The 15,275-nt window shown below is 42.1% G+C and overlaps 1 protein-coding gene across 1 annotated transcript in view; it reads left to right on the forward strand.

The window, feature by feature from the left end:
* Positions 1-14,901, forward strand: part of CD9 (CD9 molecule) — a 33,163-nt gene extending 18,262 nt beyond the window's left edge. Inside the window, exons 3-8 of the mRNA XM_077825249.1 lie at positions 4,847-4,944; positions 7,054-7,128; positions 8,702-8,794; positions 9,969-10,058; positions 13,369-13,452; positions 14,513-14,901. Of these exons, the coding sequence (XP_077681375.1) occupies positions 4,847-4,944; positions 7,054-7,128; positions 8,702-8,794; positions 9,969-10,058; positions 13,369-13,452; positions 14,513-14,578 (506 nt within the window). The 3' untranslated portion in view covers positions 14,579-14,901. The remainder of the gene's footprint in view (positions 1-4,846; positions 4,945-7,053; positions 7,129-8,701; positions 8,795-9,968; positions 10,059-13,368; positions 13,453-14,512) is intronic.
* The last annotated feature ends 374 nt before the right edge of the window (positions 14,902-15,275 follow it).

Below are 15,275 nucleotides of genomic sequence, written 5' to 3' on the forward strand. Positions count from 1 at the left end.
AGTCTCAGCAAGGATCATGGTTGTGCACATTAGGCCTCATTGATGCAGTAATATGTTTGGTAGCCTTGGCACATATTCAAATGAGGCAGCCTCCATAGAACCTGCGGGACTTGTTCATAAGCTCACAGATTCATTGTATCCAAGAGTTTGCATCCTATCCTTTACACGCTGGCGTGAAGGGAGCTGAAGTACCATCTTGCATGTACCAGTAGGAAGAGTCCCAAATTCCTCTATTCAAAATTGTATTCCCTGTGGATTCACAAAGGGGATAGGGGGCTAGAACTAGAGCTAGTTAGAGTATTCAATCTGCTGAAAGCTCCTTCTGAACCACTCTTTGTGACATTTTATCCCTCAGGTATAAGGTTAACCTTTTTGGATCACTTGGTAAACTGGGGACAAACAGTATAGGTTTTAATACCACTAAATGTAAATATGTACTTCTAGGAACAAAGGATATAGGCCAAAATTACATGAATAGAGACTCCGCCCTGGGAAGCAGTGATTCTGAAAAAGATTTGGGAGTCATGCTGGATAATCAGCTGAACATGAGTTTCCAATGAAACGCTGTGGCCAAGAGAGTTAATGCAATTCTGGGATGCATAAACAGACGAATCTTGAGTAGGAGTAGTGAGATTCTTTTACCACTGGATTTGGCACTGGTCTGGCTTCTGCTGGAATACTGTGGCCAGTTCTGGTGCCCACAATTCAAGAAGGATGTTGATAAATTTAGAGAGGGTTCAGAGAAGAGTCAAAAGAATGATTAAAGGATTAGAAAATTTGGCTTATAGTTACGATTTTGTCAAGGTTATTGTTAGTTAAAGTCACAGACAGGACGCGGGCAATAAACAAAAATTCAAAGAAGCCTGCTACCTGCCTGTGACTTTAACTAAAAATAATCGGGGGGAGGGAGCTGACCGGGGGGATAACCGAAGCCCGAGGGTGGAGGAGGAGGCCACCACCCACCGTCCCGTGGGGTCTCGGAGCTCCAGGGCCCCCCTGTAGGGGTGAGGCGCAAAATGTCACAGAGGTCTCTGGAAGTCATGGAATTTGTGACCTCCATGACCTAATCTTATCCTTATAGCGGGGGTTCTCAAACTTCAGTGCGCTACAACTCCCTTCTGACAACAAAAATTACTTCACGGCCCCAGGAGCGTGGATCGAAACCTGAGCCTGTCTGAGCCCTATGGCCCCGGGGGTGGAAGGAGGGGGCAAAGCCAGAACCTCACCTCTCTGGACAGGTAGGCCAAAGCTCAAGGGCTTCAGCCCCAGGCAGGGGGCCTGCAACCTGAACCCCACCACCACCCAGGGCTGAAACCCTCAGACTTTGGCTTCAGCCATGGGCAGTGGAGTTCAGGCTTCAGCCCTAGGCCCCAGCAAGTCTAAGCCAACCCTGGTGATCCCTTTCAGGTCCCAACCCAAGTTTGAGAACCACTGCCTTATAGTGATAGAATCAAAGAACTCGATCTCTTTAGTTTAGTAACATAAGAACGGCCATACTCTGTCAGACTGAAGTCCATCTAGCCCAGTATCCTGTCTTCCGACAATGGCCAAAGCCAGATGCTTCAAAGGGAATGAACAGAAACAGGTAATCATCAAGCGATCTATCCCCTGTTGCCCATTCCCAGCTTCAGGCATACAGATGCCAGGGACTCCATCCCTGCCCATCCTGGCTAATAGCAATCGATGGACCTATCCTCCATGAATTTATCTAGTTCTTTTTGCACCCTGGTATAGTCTTGAACTTCACAACATCCTCTGGCAAAGAGTTCCACAGGTTGACTGTCCATTGTGTGAAGAAATACTTCCTTTTGTTTGTTTTTAAACCTACTGCCTATTAATTTCATTTAGTGACCCCTAGTTCTTTATCCCCCTTAGTCATCTCTTTTCCAAGCTGAAATGTCCCAGTGTTACTAATCTCTCCTCACAGGAAAGCTGTTCCATATCCCTAATCATTTTTGTTGTTCAAAGAGAAGTTTAGGGGATGACTTGATTACAGTCTATATGTATCTACATAAGGGACAAATATTTAATAATGAGCTCTTCAGTGTAGCAAAGACAGATGTAACATGATCCAAGGCTGGAAGTACAACCTAGAAAAATTCAGACTGGAAATAAGGTGTAAATTTTTGACACTGAGGATAATCAACCCTTAGAATAATTTAACAACGGTCATAATGAATTCTCCATCACTACCCATTTTGAAATCAAGATTAGGTGGTGGTGTAGGTTCTTTCTGTTTTTTCCTTTTTTTAAAAAAAAATAGTCTCGGAATTATTTTGAGGAAGTCCTATGGTCTGTGTTACACAGGAAGTCAGACTTAGATGGTCAGTGGTCCCTTCTGGCCTATGAATCTACTGGTGGAAGTGACTCCAGTTGCCCTTGTGACTGGTATTGCATTCTCTCTTCAAGGATATGCTAGTGCTATGGTTGCTTCCTGAATTCCTCTCAAAGATGGTGTTAGATTTCCACCTTTAATCCTTCTTTCAATATTTTTCCCGCTCTAGAAATCTGTCTCGTCAAGGCCCTGCTGCGCAAGTCATGTAAACAGGCTCTCTGAGGGCTTAAGCTGCTTCAGATAAAATACTAAAGTCCACTTGGGCTTGTGTGCGTCAACTTTTTAGAATTAGTTCTGCTTTCTTCATGAGCACTATACCTAAACAGCTTGTTTCATTTCATACTTGTTTCATTGTGTCCATGAGGAAAATCTGCTACTTCAATGTCTGTAGAGCCAGTTGAAGACTTTCTGATGGAAAAACACTCCACTGGAAAATTCTCATTCGACAAAATCAAAATATTTCACAGGAACATATCAATTTAATTGCAATCATCAATGAAAAAATATTAAAGTTTTTTGCTTCAATGAGGTCAAAATGGTTCGTTTTGACTTTTTCATAATTTTTATTGTAAAAGTCAAAACAGCATTTCACCTTTTGTCAAACTTCAGTATTTTCAGAAACTTTTTGTTTTGCAGAAAATCGACTTTTTTTTTCTTCCCCATCCCAATTTAGGATGAGAGGAAACTTTCTGAAATGTCAGAATCTCCTGCAGAATGGAAATTCAAGTTTCAACCAACCTTATCTATATATATATTTGGTCTGTCAGTTCACATCCAGGAAACTTGTAGGACAGCTCCAAAGTTTTCTCTGTGTGTGTGTGTGTGTGTGTGTGTGTATATATATATATGCAGATTTTAAACTGAGCATTGATTATTAATATTAAGTTGCAGTAGTTGATCAGCCATGGTACTCATGCTGACAATTTCTAGGTTTTGTACTGCGTATCAGAGTCTGGGAGTACAGAGCCTTTACTGAAGGGCCTCCTACTCCAGGACAGGCTGATGATCTCCACCCCTTTTGAGTAGCTACTTCCTAGGTCTGAGAGCGCACCATAGTCAATTTACTCAGTCACTTGATTCTTGTTGTGTGGGGGTGGCTGAAACTTTTTTTTCCCCTTCCTCTTTTTAAAAGGCAGAGGAGGCTGAATTTGCTGTGGTTGTAGAGAATGCCAGTTTAGCTAGCTAAATTGTAGTTTTTGTTATGCTCATGTGCCTAGAGGATTCCAAAAGGCACTCGTTCATTTAAAAAGGAAAAACCACTCTTAAGCTCTATATCAGATGGCTGACTCCTTTTTCCTTCCACCCACATTCTTGTGGAGCCAGTAAACCCTAGGTTAGAGGTAAATCGCTAACCTCATCTGCCTCCAGTCAGAACAATTGCAGCACAGCCCATGATTCTACAAAGAATAACTTGCAGGATTTGGTTCTGGCATAATTCCAGGCTTTCCCAATATGGGTTTGGAAACATGGTCCTGGGATGAGATGTTCTCTGCCCCTTGCCTAGTAATAGGCTTGGCAGAATTAGATTGGGTGTTTGTTTTTGGTTTTTGTTTTTTATAAATTTTAGCAATTAATACTTATCTTTACTTGTACAGTTGTGGGGGTGGTCAGGGCAGGGCTGCATGGGGGCATCATGTGTGGCCAAGGAGCCCAAGATGCACAGGTGCAAGGTAGATCCTGGTCTGGTGGAGCCAAGACCCTAGGCCAGGGCCGTGAGAAGGAGGACGACAAGTACCTGGCTGTAAAGGAGGCCCCTGCCCAGGGATGGAGCCATTCAGCAGCGGGGTGGCTTCGCCTTGCTGCCCTGTCTGGAGGTCTCCACTCTGCCCTACCAGGGCGGCAGCTGTCCCCATATCTTGTACCTGCAGGGACCAGTGCCATGGGCCCTGTAGCCATGCAGGAAGCCCTCTGCAGCTCCACTGCCACGGCCCCCCTCGCGCTCTACCGTGATAGCAGAGCTGCAGAGGGGTCTCTCTGCACTGCTGTGTGGCCAGTGATGCCCAATCTCTGCAGCAACAAGGGGTGGGTGTGGGGGTGTATGTGTGTGTGTATACGCATGGGGCGGGGGGGCAGGCTGTACGCATGCCAGCTGTGACCGATGGATATTTTTTCACTGATTTTTGGCGTGTCAGCTAAAATCAATATTTACTGACAGACACCCATCTATTTTTATATTGGATCTTGCCAAGCCTACCTATTAATAACGTGTCCTAAACAAACTGGGCTTAATGACTTGTGGAAAAGGTGGCAGAGGGGTTCCCCATCTTATTGCTTCTTTGAACAGAAACATTTGTTTCTTCATTACCTTTTCGGGGCATGTTCAGATGCATTCACTCTAAAGAATTAATCCCCTGCGTTGCTTTGAAAATGTCAACCGTAGTAACTTAAACCATGGCAAAGGCAACTACTTACAAATGCTATTGCCCTGAGGAATCTATTAAAAACTAACTACAGTCTTACAATCCCTTATTGGTGAGTACTTCCCCAGCTTTGTTTTCTCTTTACCCCCAGGGGTTTACATTCTAATTGGAGCTGGCGCACTCATGATGTTGGTTGGTTTCTTGGGATGCTGTGGTGCAGTGCAAGAGTCGCAGTGCATGCTTGGCTTGGTAAGTGTTTTTCTTCACTGTAACGTTTGATCTTGGGCTGGGATGTGTTCTGCAAATGGAACCTTCAAGCCTTTTAATAAGGCGAGAGTGGGAATGTCAGACGGCAGATTCTAGCTCTCTTCCACTCCAGTTATCACTTGTTTTGAAGCTTTACTTCTCTTGTAATATAGATTTAGTAACCTAATACTAAATTGAAATGACCAGCATTTGAAGTCCAATCTGGCTTTATTCCCCATCAAGCATATTCTGTTCAGACAAAGCAAGCTAAAATATTGATATGTGCTGCAACATTCAAGAGTTAAAAGACGAGATGAGGGATGCCTGAATGCAGAACTGATGGACCGTGCCATTATTGGCACTATTAGGCATTTTATTCTGAATACCGTATAACCAATACATGTGATGCAGATAATAGTGCCATGTGTGCAATTTATATAATTGTCTAGAACCTTAGTTTTCATCTTCAAAAGGCCTCAACCATGTGAGCCAACAGAAGAACTGCTATAGTTACCAGTAGTCCTAGGCACCACTCTTTCTGAGTGACTTATGGGAGGACAGCATTACTCACCTATATACAAAACCAGTACATCCTATCAGCCTCTCCGTGTCTCACAATTAAATAGCTGTGCGTAAAGTCTTCTGTAAATCTTCACAAGATTAACTGCAGATCAGCACAGGCTGCCATTACAGCTGGGAGAAAGAACAACTCATCGTTTGCTGTGTTCAAGGAAGAAATCCATTTCCAGAAGACTCTTTCAAGTGATACGTGTTGGTTTTCTGATATTTTTAACTCCTCCCTCCACCCCTTTCTTTAATGCTTTTAAAGGCTAGCAGCAATTTGATCCTCCCTGGAAGTTAGTTAAACACACAGACTTCCTTTGTGCGAGATGCCGTGCAAAGCTCCTGACTGCTTAGGGTCACTAAACATCCCATAGTGCAACTTCTGTTGCCTAAAACTATCTGAGTTGATGGGTCTTAGAGCAGCAGTGGTGACAGAAATTGGGAAAGAACACTTGTGAGAGAAGGAGGACACAGGCAATGTCTACATTACAGAGCCTGTGCTGGCATAGCCCCCATAGACGCAACGTACACTGATAGAAGGAATTTTGCTGCCCGTGTGTATGGACACACGTTCCCCAGACAACATGGTTTATGCTGACAGAAGCACTCGTCTGTCAACAGAGCTGCATTTGCTTGAGGGTTTTGTCAGCATAGCTGTGTGGGTCGGGTGTGGCTTTTTCACACCGATGGCACGTATATAGCTATGCCAGTATAAGTTTAAAGTGTAGACCAGCTTTTAGGCTCTGTCTACACTACAGCAGCACACATGCAGCACTGCAGCTACACCTCTGTAGCACTTCAGTGTAGATTCTACAGCTCTGGGAGAGGGGTTCTCACACTGCTGTAGTTAATCCACCTCCCTGACGGGCAGTAGCTAAATCAGTGGAAGAATTCTATCGACGTACCGCTGTCTACAACTAGGGCTATATTGGCTTAACTGCGTCTCTCGGGTGTGGACTTCTCACACTTCTGGCTGACCTCGGCATCTTGTAGCTGCTTCACAGAACAATAGAATTAAAGCAATGACAATACACCATTAGTTCAGTTTTCATAGTTCAGGAGTGACCAAAACGTGTGACTGGCTTCTTTCATTCAGTACACACATGTTGCTTCTGAAGTCTCCCTCTGCCATAATCCTTACTACTCTTCCATTCACATTGCAGAGCCAGCTTAAAGGTGTAAAACCTGTCTCCATCACCACTTAAATCCACCACTCCATCACCACTTAATTTCTGAAGTAAAGATCCTGGAACTGGCTTTAAAGTAGTACCACATCCCGAAATAAAAACCTCTAGGAACAAAGTCTAGTTGTATTTCCTCTTTCTCTCCGCCTCCCCATACATATGTTATTTAATTTATTTCTTTAATCCAGGAAATGCTTCACGATTTACCCATTGAAATGTCACATGATTTGATAGGATTACAGTAATTGTACTTTAGAGATGATATTTAGGATTTTAAATCAACTAATTCTGAAAAAACTACTCCTTACAAAGTACTCACAATAAACACCTTGATTTAATGACATAAATCTCTCTTCTCTTCTAGTTCTTTACCTTCCTTCTCGTAATTTTTGCCATTGAAGTAGCTGTTGCCATCTGGGGATTTGCAAATAAAGAGACGGTAGGTTTTTGACTATTGCAAGCTCTTGGCACTGAATAGTTCCTCAAGAACTGAAAACCTCTTCAGCTATTTTAAGATCACACAATTAGTAGGACAACGCAAAAGACAAATAATAGTTTCAGTGGCATGTAAACACAAAATATCTTTCCCAAAGATGCAAGAGGTATAATGGGTCAAATTTTTTAAATGTCCCGTGATACAGGAGAATTTTCTTAACCCTTACACTTCCCCACAACTACGCAGTCTCTCTCCAGTTCTCAGCAAAGACTATGGGCATGTCTACGTAGGGAAATTTATCAGTAGCATGATACCTTTATAATTCCCTGTGTAGACACTTTTCTTATTCCAGAATAAGAGTGTGTCCGCACAGGCAGCTATACTAGTATAAATGTAAAAGTATTATCTGTTAAATCTCCCTGTGTAGACAAGCCCCAAATCACAGATTCTGTATTGAAAGTCCCTATTCTTATGTACTACAATATACTATAATCTAAAAACTGAAATTACTCTAACATTAAGATATACTCTGTATATATCATCCATGCTCTTTAAACTTTGAAAAACTCTGGAAGAGATTCCCAGGACCAAATTAGCAAGGTTCTGTTTTACTACAGTTAAGACACTGTATAGTAATTGACTTCAGCCCCAATCCTGCAAACACTTAGGGTACATCTACAGGAGCAAGTCTCCCAGCCCAGGTCAACAGACGTTGGCTAGCAAAAGTCACGTTGGCACTCTAAAAGTAGCTGTGTAGTCAGTGCATTTAAGTTGTGGCTCAGGCTGTGAAGTCCATTCCCCTCCCTAGGCTTCAGAGCCCAAGTTCCAGCCCAAGCCACAACATCTACACAGCTACTTTTAGCACACTAGCGTGAGCCCTGCTAACCCAAGTCTGTTGACCCAGGCTCAAAGGCTTGCTGCCTCAGGTTGTGTAGACATACCCTTTAGGCATGTGAGTAGTCCAGTTAACTTCAATGGGATGACTCAAATGCACAAAGCTAAGCAAACACATATGTGGCAGGATCAGGGCCCCAAAAATTTAAGCATCTATGGAGATGTCTGAATTGGTAGCCTCCCTTGTTTTTCTTCCTCTTGTACAACAGGGAAACTTGTCCATTGCTGAAACAAGGCTAGATAAGTAAACATTTGCTCTCATGTATCCACTGGATGAAGTCTTAGTTTTCATCCCCATCAGATTCCCTCAAGATTTAGAGGGACACTATAAAGCTGGTATCTTCTTACTCATTGTCAAGTATCCGAGCAGAACCAAAACCACAAATTGGAAGTACTAGTATGATGTGTCCATAAGCATCTTTCACTGTTGTAATTCTTATCCTGCTATACCTCTCTTCTCAACTCCTCCTTTTGCTATCTCCTTATTGTTCTAAGGCTCGTGCATATTTTTAGAGACCTATGATGCTAACTTCTTTGGAAATGGAAGGTGGTTACCTCTTCCTAGGATTGAGCATTTAAACTGTAAAATAGCTGGTCTAATTACTCTTTGTCCTGAAGAAATTTACTATAAGTAACATAAGTCAAGGTAAAACAGGGTTATAGCTTTGCACTATTTTTGTAGATTATTGATGAAGTACAGAAATTTTACAAGGAAACCTACGATAAGAGGAATCAGCCAGCTGCTAAAGAAACCCTGAAAGCATTTCAACATGCAGTAAGTATATGGTCACACTTATTTCTTTTAAATGTACAAGATGTCTGTTTTTAAGAAGCCGGGCATAATACATTTAAGAATGAAGTGAAACATCATTTCTTAATTATGATGTCTAGCCTTCTTCAGTTTTGGCAGTTTCAGTCTACAGACAGATGGCAGTTTGAGGGGGGAAAACTATTAAGTACCCACACAATGTGTTTGGTTTTTTGCCTTTTTTGTTTTTAGTCTCTAATAATGGTGGTCATGGTGACAAAGATTATACAGTTAAAGTTTAAAAAGGTCTTTGCTTTAACAGTCCCTACTTTTTGTGAGCTCCTGACCATCTGAAAACTTTTCCTTTGGATCTGGAATTTAGGACGTCTCACATACTTGGTCTTGGCCCAAATTCATGGGTGTTCTTTGAGTTTGAGCCATCCCCATTTAAAAGATTTATTTTTGTAAACAAACTGTTCAGACATCTTTAGTCTAAAACTTCATTTGTCACTGATCCTCAATGGAAGTTTCTCTGCTAAGACTGGGGGAAAAAATAGACCAAGTTTTCGTTGACGACAAGATTAGCTTTCAACACACGTCTTCAATTTTTGCTGACTTTTAAGATGCGTATTAGTTTTGGGTACAATGTACTAATTCTGATACATCAAACGCATACCCATGGTGCTATGAAACAGCATGTGTAAACAGTGTGATGCCATCTTTGCACAAATGTGGAACTGCACAAGCCAACTAGATTATTGAACAAGCTCCTCTGACTTCATTAGATAATATCCATAGCAAACTGTACACAGGATTTAGTCACAGATTCTTCTGGGTGTGGGTTAGATGTAAAGAAATCTTCTTTTTTTTTTTTTTTTTTTAAATTGAGAAAGTAAACAGAAGTTTGGAAACTACGGTTCCTGTAGTAATGTTGTGTCATAACATAAACTGTTACATACGTGCTACATGACAAATGCAATCACTTTTACTATTAAAAGAACTCTTTACTTCCTGACTTATTCAAATTCTCACTCTTAATGTAATGCTAACAGACACTTTAAAATAAAACTGTTAGTGGCACAGTCAAACTGACTGATGTAACTTAAATATTTTGAAACTCTCCTATCTCTGATATTTGTGTATACCAGTATAAAGTAACCTGTCTTGCTTGTTGTTTTAGATTTTCTATTTTCTCTTGTAGTTAAACTGTTGTGGTCTCACAGGAGCTTTTGATCAGCTGTTGACAGACACCTGCCCTAAGAAGGAAGGATTGGAGACACTTACAATACAGGTAACTGAAGACTGAATTGCATATAGTGGTTCATGCCATTACACCTACATTTGACAGGGAACAGACTAGAGAAGCACACTTCTGAATAATGAACTATGGGTGAGATAATCCCCTTCCCTGGGAAGACTCCCTCCTTCTCCCTTCCCCCGCCCCCCCCCCCCCCCCGGGTTGGTTTGTTTGTTTGTTTGATATCCAGGATGCAGAGCCACTTGTATCTAGTTGTGATGGATGGGTGGGGGGGCTATACTACCAGTCTGGAGATGGCAAAGTATGCAGCCTCCTAAGGACTAGTAGAAAATCCTGATCACATGCCTGTGCAACGTGAGTCGTATACACATTGAAATTAATGGGAGTTGTGCCACTGACTTCAGCGGGCCATGATTTCACCCAGAGCGTCTGCATGCTCGTGTTCAGGTCTTCACAACCCTTCTTCCTCTTCCTGCTCCACACCCCTTCCTCAAAGGGTCCGTGGCAATGCTGCACTGTGGCTTTGCAGCCATAGCTCTGCAGCTGGGATGAACAGAGCATGTGAAAATGAAACGGCAGGTCTTAATTTAATGAGGGGGGAAAAAATAGCACTATCCTTGGAGGAAATTGGTGGGCTTCCTCTAGGTGAGCACATCATATGGAGCAAGTGCTCTTCGGCTCTGGCTACCCCATGAAATCATCATAGAATATCAGGGCTGGAAGGGACCTCAGGAGGTCATCTAGTCCAACCCCCTGCTCAAAGCAGGACCAATCCCCAACTAAATCATCCCAGCCAGGGCTTTGTCAAGCCTGACCTTAAAAATATCTAAGGAAGGAGATTCCACCACCTCCCTAGGTAACCCATTCCCAGTGAAATCACCACCCTCCTAGTGAAAGGTGCCACAGCAGTTGAGGTTAATACAGATCCCTGTAGGATCCTTCTGGACCACTCAGCCTTTTATCCTTCCCCTCATTCCAACAAATTCTTTTCTCTTTTAAAGAAACCAAAACTACTCTCTACACTGCCGCTGAAATTCCTTCTGCCAGCTTTTAATCCATGTATTTATGGGCGCTAATATGCATTAACTTTTCAAGTAAAATCCATGTGAGACTCTCAGATGTACAGATACAGTATTGTACATCAACCACATTTCCTTCCTGATTAACATGAATTCTATCAACGCCTTCAATTTAGCTGATGCAGCTATAAAACTGTGCTCCTGACTTTTTGTGGCACTTGTATCCTCTAGGTGCTACTGCATTCCACCCACTGTTTGGGTTACTACAAGCATGTGGTGTCCCACAACGTGAAGCAATACGAATTAGAACCACAACTTAGAATGCTCTGTAAGGACTAGCAGCTTCACGTGTCCTCACAGTTCCGCTTAAAAGCACGGGATGCTTGCGTGAGTCAATTGGAATTCAGAGGGCTACAGGGGAGTGTTCACGGGTTGCTGGGGGTCAGGGAGCGGGGAGACCAGAAACCAGATAAATGGTAGAATTTTGAATCTTATTTATTTTAAACATTCGGCTCACTGTGCTAGCACATGTTCTAGTGATATGATGCCTGTTACCACTAATAGTATAGATTATACAGTTACTTTTATGTACCTCAAATAGGGAGAAAGAAAGCATCTAAGTGCAACCTTCTCCAATTTTTTTTTTAATGGGAGTTAAAATTTCAGGCCTCTTTCTCTCTTATGCTTCTGTATTCCATGCAGAACATAGGGCCTTCACCACTGACTTCCATCTTTGCCAGTCTCCTGCTGCAGTCTTAGCTTCTTCAAGTGTCATTTTTGGTAGCTTTCTGTTGTGTTTCCATGTTATCCATGGCCCACCTCATCCCCATCTTGTCCTGGGGGTTTCAGATTAATGCCTCTCTTATGATGCTCAGGTGTTTCCTCCATGTATGTCTTAGCCATTTCCATTTCCATTTGGTCGTTTCCTGTCTTCTCCATTTCTGTTTCATTCTCTAATAGTGGTGTTAATGTGTGATCTTTTTTTCTTTTCTTTTTTTTAAATTTATTTATTTTACTTTCTGGCCATCTGATATTGAGGATTTGTCGAAGGTGGCTTTTTATGAAAACTTGGAGTTTAGATTAGTAAGGTCTTAAGTCTCCAAATTTTCAGCACCATATTGTAAGACTGACTTTACAATGGTGTTAAATATCTGAAGTTTAATTTGGAGTGTAAGACTTCCCTATAACCTGAGAGCTGTGCTGGTGAGGGCATAACTCCTGGCAGGGTAACCTGTGCCAAACAGGTCAAAACCAGTGGTTCTCAAACTGTGGGCCGCTTGCGGCCCAATCGGCACATAGCTGTGTCCCATGTCTCATCTTCAGGGCCATACAGGTTGTATTGGATGCAGCCCACATAACACGTGTATGCAGTCCACAATGGTAAATAGGTTGAGAACCACTGAGCTAGACTAATCGCAGTCCACTGGATGTCTTGGTAAAGCCTTTGGAGTAAGCTAATGACCTATTCCTGTGTGTTTTTTGTATTAAGTCATTACAGAAACCCTGCTTCTTTAGCTCAACAAAACTTCTGGCCTAAAACAGGGCTAACCACTGTGGGAAATGAGCTTTGAATCCTAAATTTTGGAACAAAACAGTGCTTTAGCTCATTGCATAGGATCCACATAGGGCTTTGCATTGGTTTAACTAGTTTAAAACAACACATTTAGTTAGGTGCAACTCTGAATACAGATGAGACCACAGTTGCTTGGCTTTCAGTCACTTGTGATGTCAGTTTCACTAATTCTCCAGTTACCATGAGTTGTGTACACAAGACACTTATTTTAAAACTGTAGTAACAGTTCAAGTGCTAGCACAGGTCAGCCACTACAGTATTAACAACTATGTTGTATAGGGCTGCTCCAAGCAGGGTTCGGCAATGTGGCAGCTAAAAAGTTAGCAGCTGCTGGTAACGTGTACACACTAGTACTTCCACCATTGTTGCCAAATCATTGGCAATAGGGGCTGGAAATTCTAGTGTGGGAAAAACCTACCCTAGACAAGGCCTTTTTCTTTTAGGGTAGAAAAGACCTGAAAGTTGTAGTGTACAAGAAAAGCAAGGGGGCAGGGGGGAGAATTGTGCATCCATTTTTAAAGGCAACCTGCCTCCCCTTTCCCACCATTCTTTGCAGGCCAGTTTCCGGAGATAAATATTGGCTTCTGTTGTAGTTGGATCAGGTTCAGCATGTGCTGTCTGATCAGGTCACGGTGTAGTGCTGCTCATAGTACCACATACTTTTGTAAGCCAAAACTGCACATATGTAAAACAATATTTAAGATAAGCTTCCCCCCCCCCCCCACACACACACCTTTTTTCTTCTTTTCAGTCGTGCCCTACAGCCATTGAGGAGGTCTTTACTTCTAAATTGAATGTGATTGGAGCAGTTGGCATTGGTATCGCTGTGGTAATGGTAAGTTTCTTGATGCTTTCGGTCAATTGAATCTGATGGGAAATTATGACGGCCTTCTCAAGTTAAGATGTGCTTTTTCCACTGATCTGATACCTTACACTGAGGATCTAATCCTCTCATCCTTCCTCACGCACAAATGTCACCAAGAACAATCCTGCCTCTATGATTGCAGTACAACAGATATTTGTATTGATTTAAACTATGTAGTCTGCCATCTGAGCAAATGGTATTTACAGATATGCTTTGGTGCTTTGGTTTTCACTGTAAATACTCTAGACCCTAGGGACCCTAGAATTGTGAGCCAAGAGCAAAAATTGTGTACATTTTCCCTTTATTGTGTTTTACTTGAGAGGTTTAATTGAAGACTGATACTTTGACTATAATACAACTGCATCTTTTTCCTCTCCCGCTCCACCCCAGAGAAAAGTCTGATTGATACTAGTATGTTCCCCTTCTTCCTAGCTAGCTGTTTACCCAGCCAGTCACATCATGAAAACTGGACTAAGAAAATGAATTTTTAAAAAATTAGTTTGAAGTTAAAGTATCTTGCCTCCTCTCATGGATAATATAGTGCTCAGGCACTTGGAAATTTGTGCCAGGCAGAGAATGAGACTAAGCTGTATTAAGAACAACTGTTTTTAATAACTCACTAAAATCCTGCATGCTGTCTCCAAAGAAATTGGTGGAAAGTCTGCACTTCCTAGCTTAGCTGAACAACGCACAACCTGATAGCCCTCCACACGCTGCTGCCCAAGATTGGGGTGGGGACCTTTTTACAGAGGGCACCTCAGGTTATCTACTCCTCTCTCAGGGGAGAGTGCTTTTGTGCCTTCCCTTGCCCTTAAGATCAAAGAGAGGTCATGGTGGTGGCTTTTATAATGGGGGGGGTGGGAGGGCTCTTATAGGGGAGAGGTGGGTAGGGAATAAATAGCTGTGAAAAAGAACATGGCCTATAGGCCAGAGAGAGCAAGAGCACCCACACTTATGTTTTTAGGAGCGCTGCATCACCAGAAAGCTAATCTTATAATGTATTCTAATTGAGTCTGCTTTCCTTTTCCAGATCTTTGGCATGATCTTCAGTATGATCCTCTGCTGTGCTATCCGCAGAACCAGAGAAATGGTTTAAGGGATATAACAAAGAAGATCTCTGCACTCTAGAAATGTCTGTTATTAACTTTAGCATTCTTAAAGCATTTCTAAAATTATATATTTGTTACCTTTTTTAATGCTTTATTTGGTACTGATGTTTTACTTATTGCTTTTTATGTTTATAAAGATTTAAAAAAATCCAGTGGTAAAGGGTACTATATTTGTTAGACCAAAGTCAAAGATATTGTACATAAAACAATTTGTCCTTAAATGGCTGTCTGGTTTCTTGAAACTCCTCATAATCAGGATGTAATTTATGTTGAAGACAATTTGATACTTAATAAAGATTAAGACCTGAAATGTGGAGTAATTAGGTTCTTAATCTTGCCCACATGCATGTGCCCTCCATTAAACCGTGTTGTCAGCAGTCTGCGCACAGAAGGTTTGGAGACTGAACCTGCACGAGTTTCTGCTTGGAGAAACCTGCACCTCATCCCTTTTCCCCTCACCCCTTTCTTGATAAGGATGACATGATGATGGGGGGAGAATAGCTGGCAGTGAGAGGCCATCTGACCTATTAGCATTATTACAGCATTGCGATAATTAACATTAAATGGGTAGCATAAAGCTAAGCGCCTTCTTTCAGTTTAATGTAAGTGTGTCAAGGCCACCCTTTGGGTGGAACCTATTACAATTTATATTACAGTGCCTAGGGGTCCGAGCCCATGATGGGG

This window comes from Eretmochelys imbricata, chromosome 1 (genome assembly GCF_965152235.1).
Source record: "Eretmochelys imbricata isolate rEreImb1 chromosome 1, rEreImb1.hap1, whole genome shotgun sequence".
Lineage (NCBI taxonomy): Eukaryota > Metazoa > Chordata > Testudines > Cheloniidae > Eretmochelys > Eretmochelys imbricata.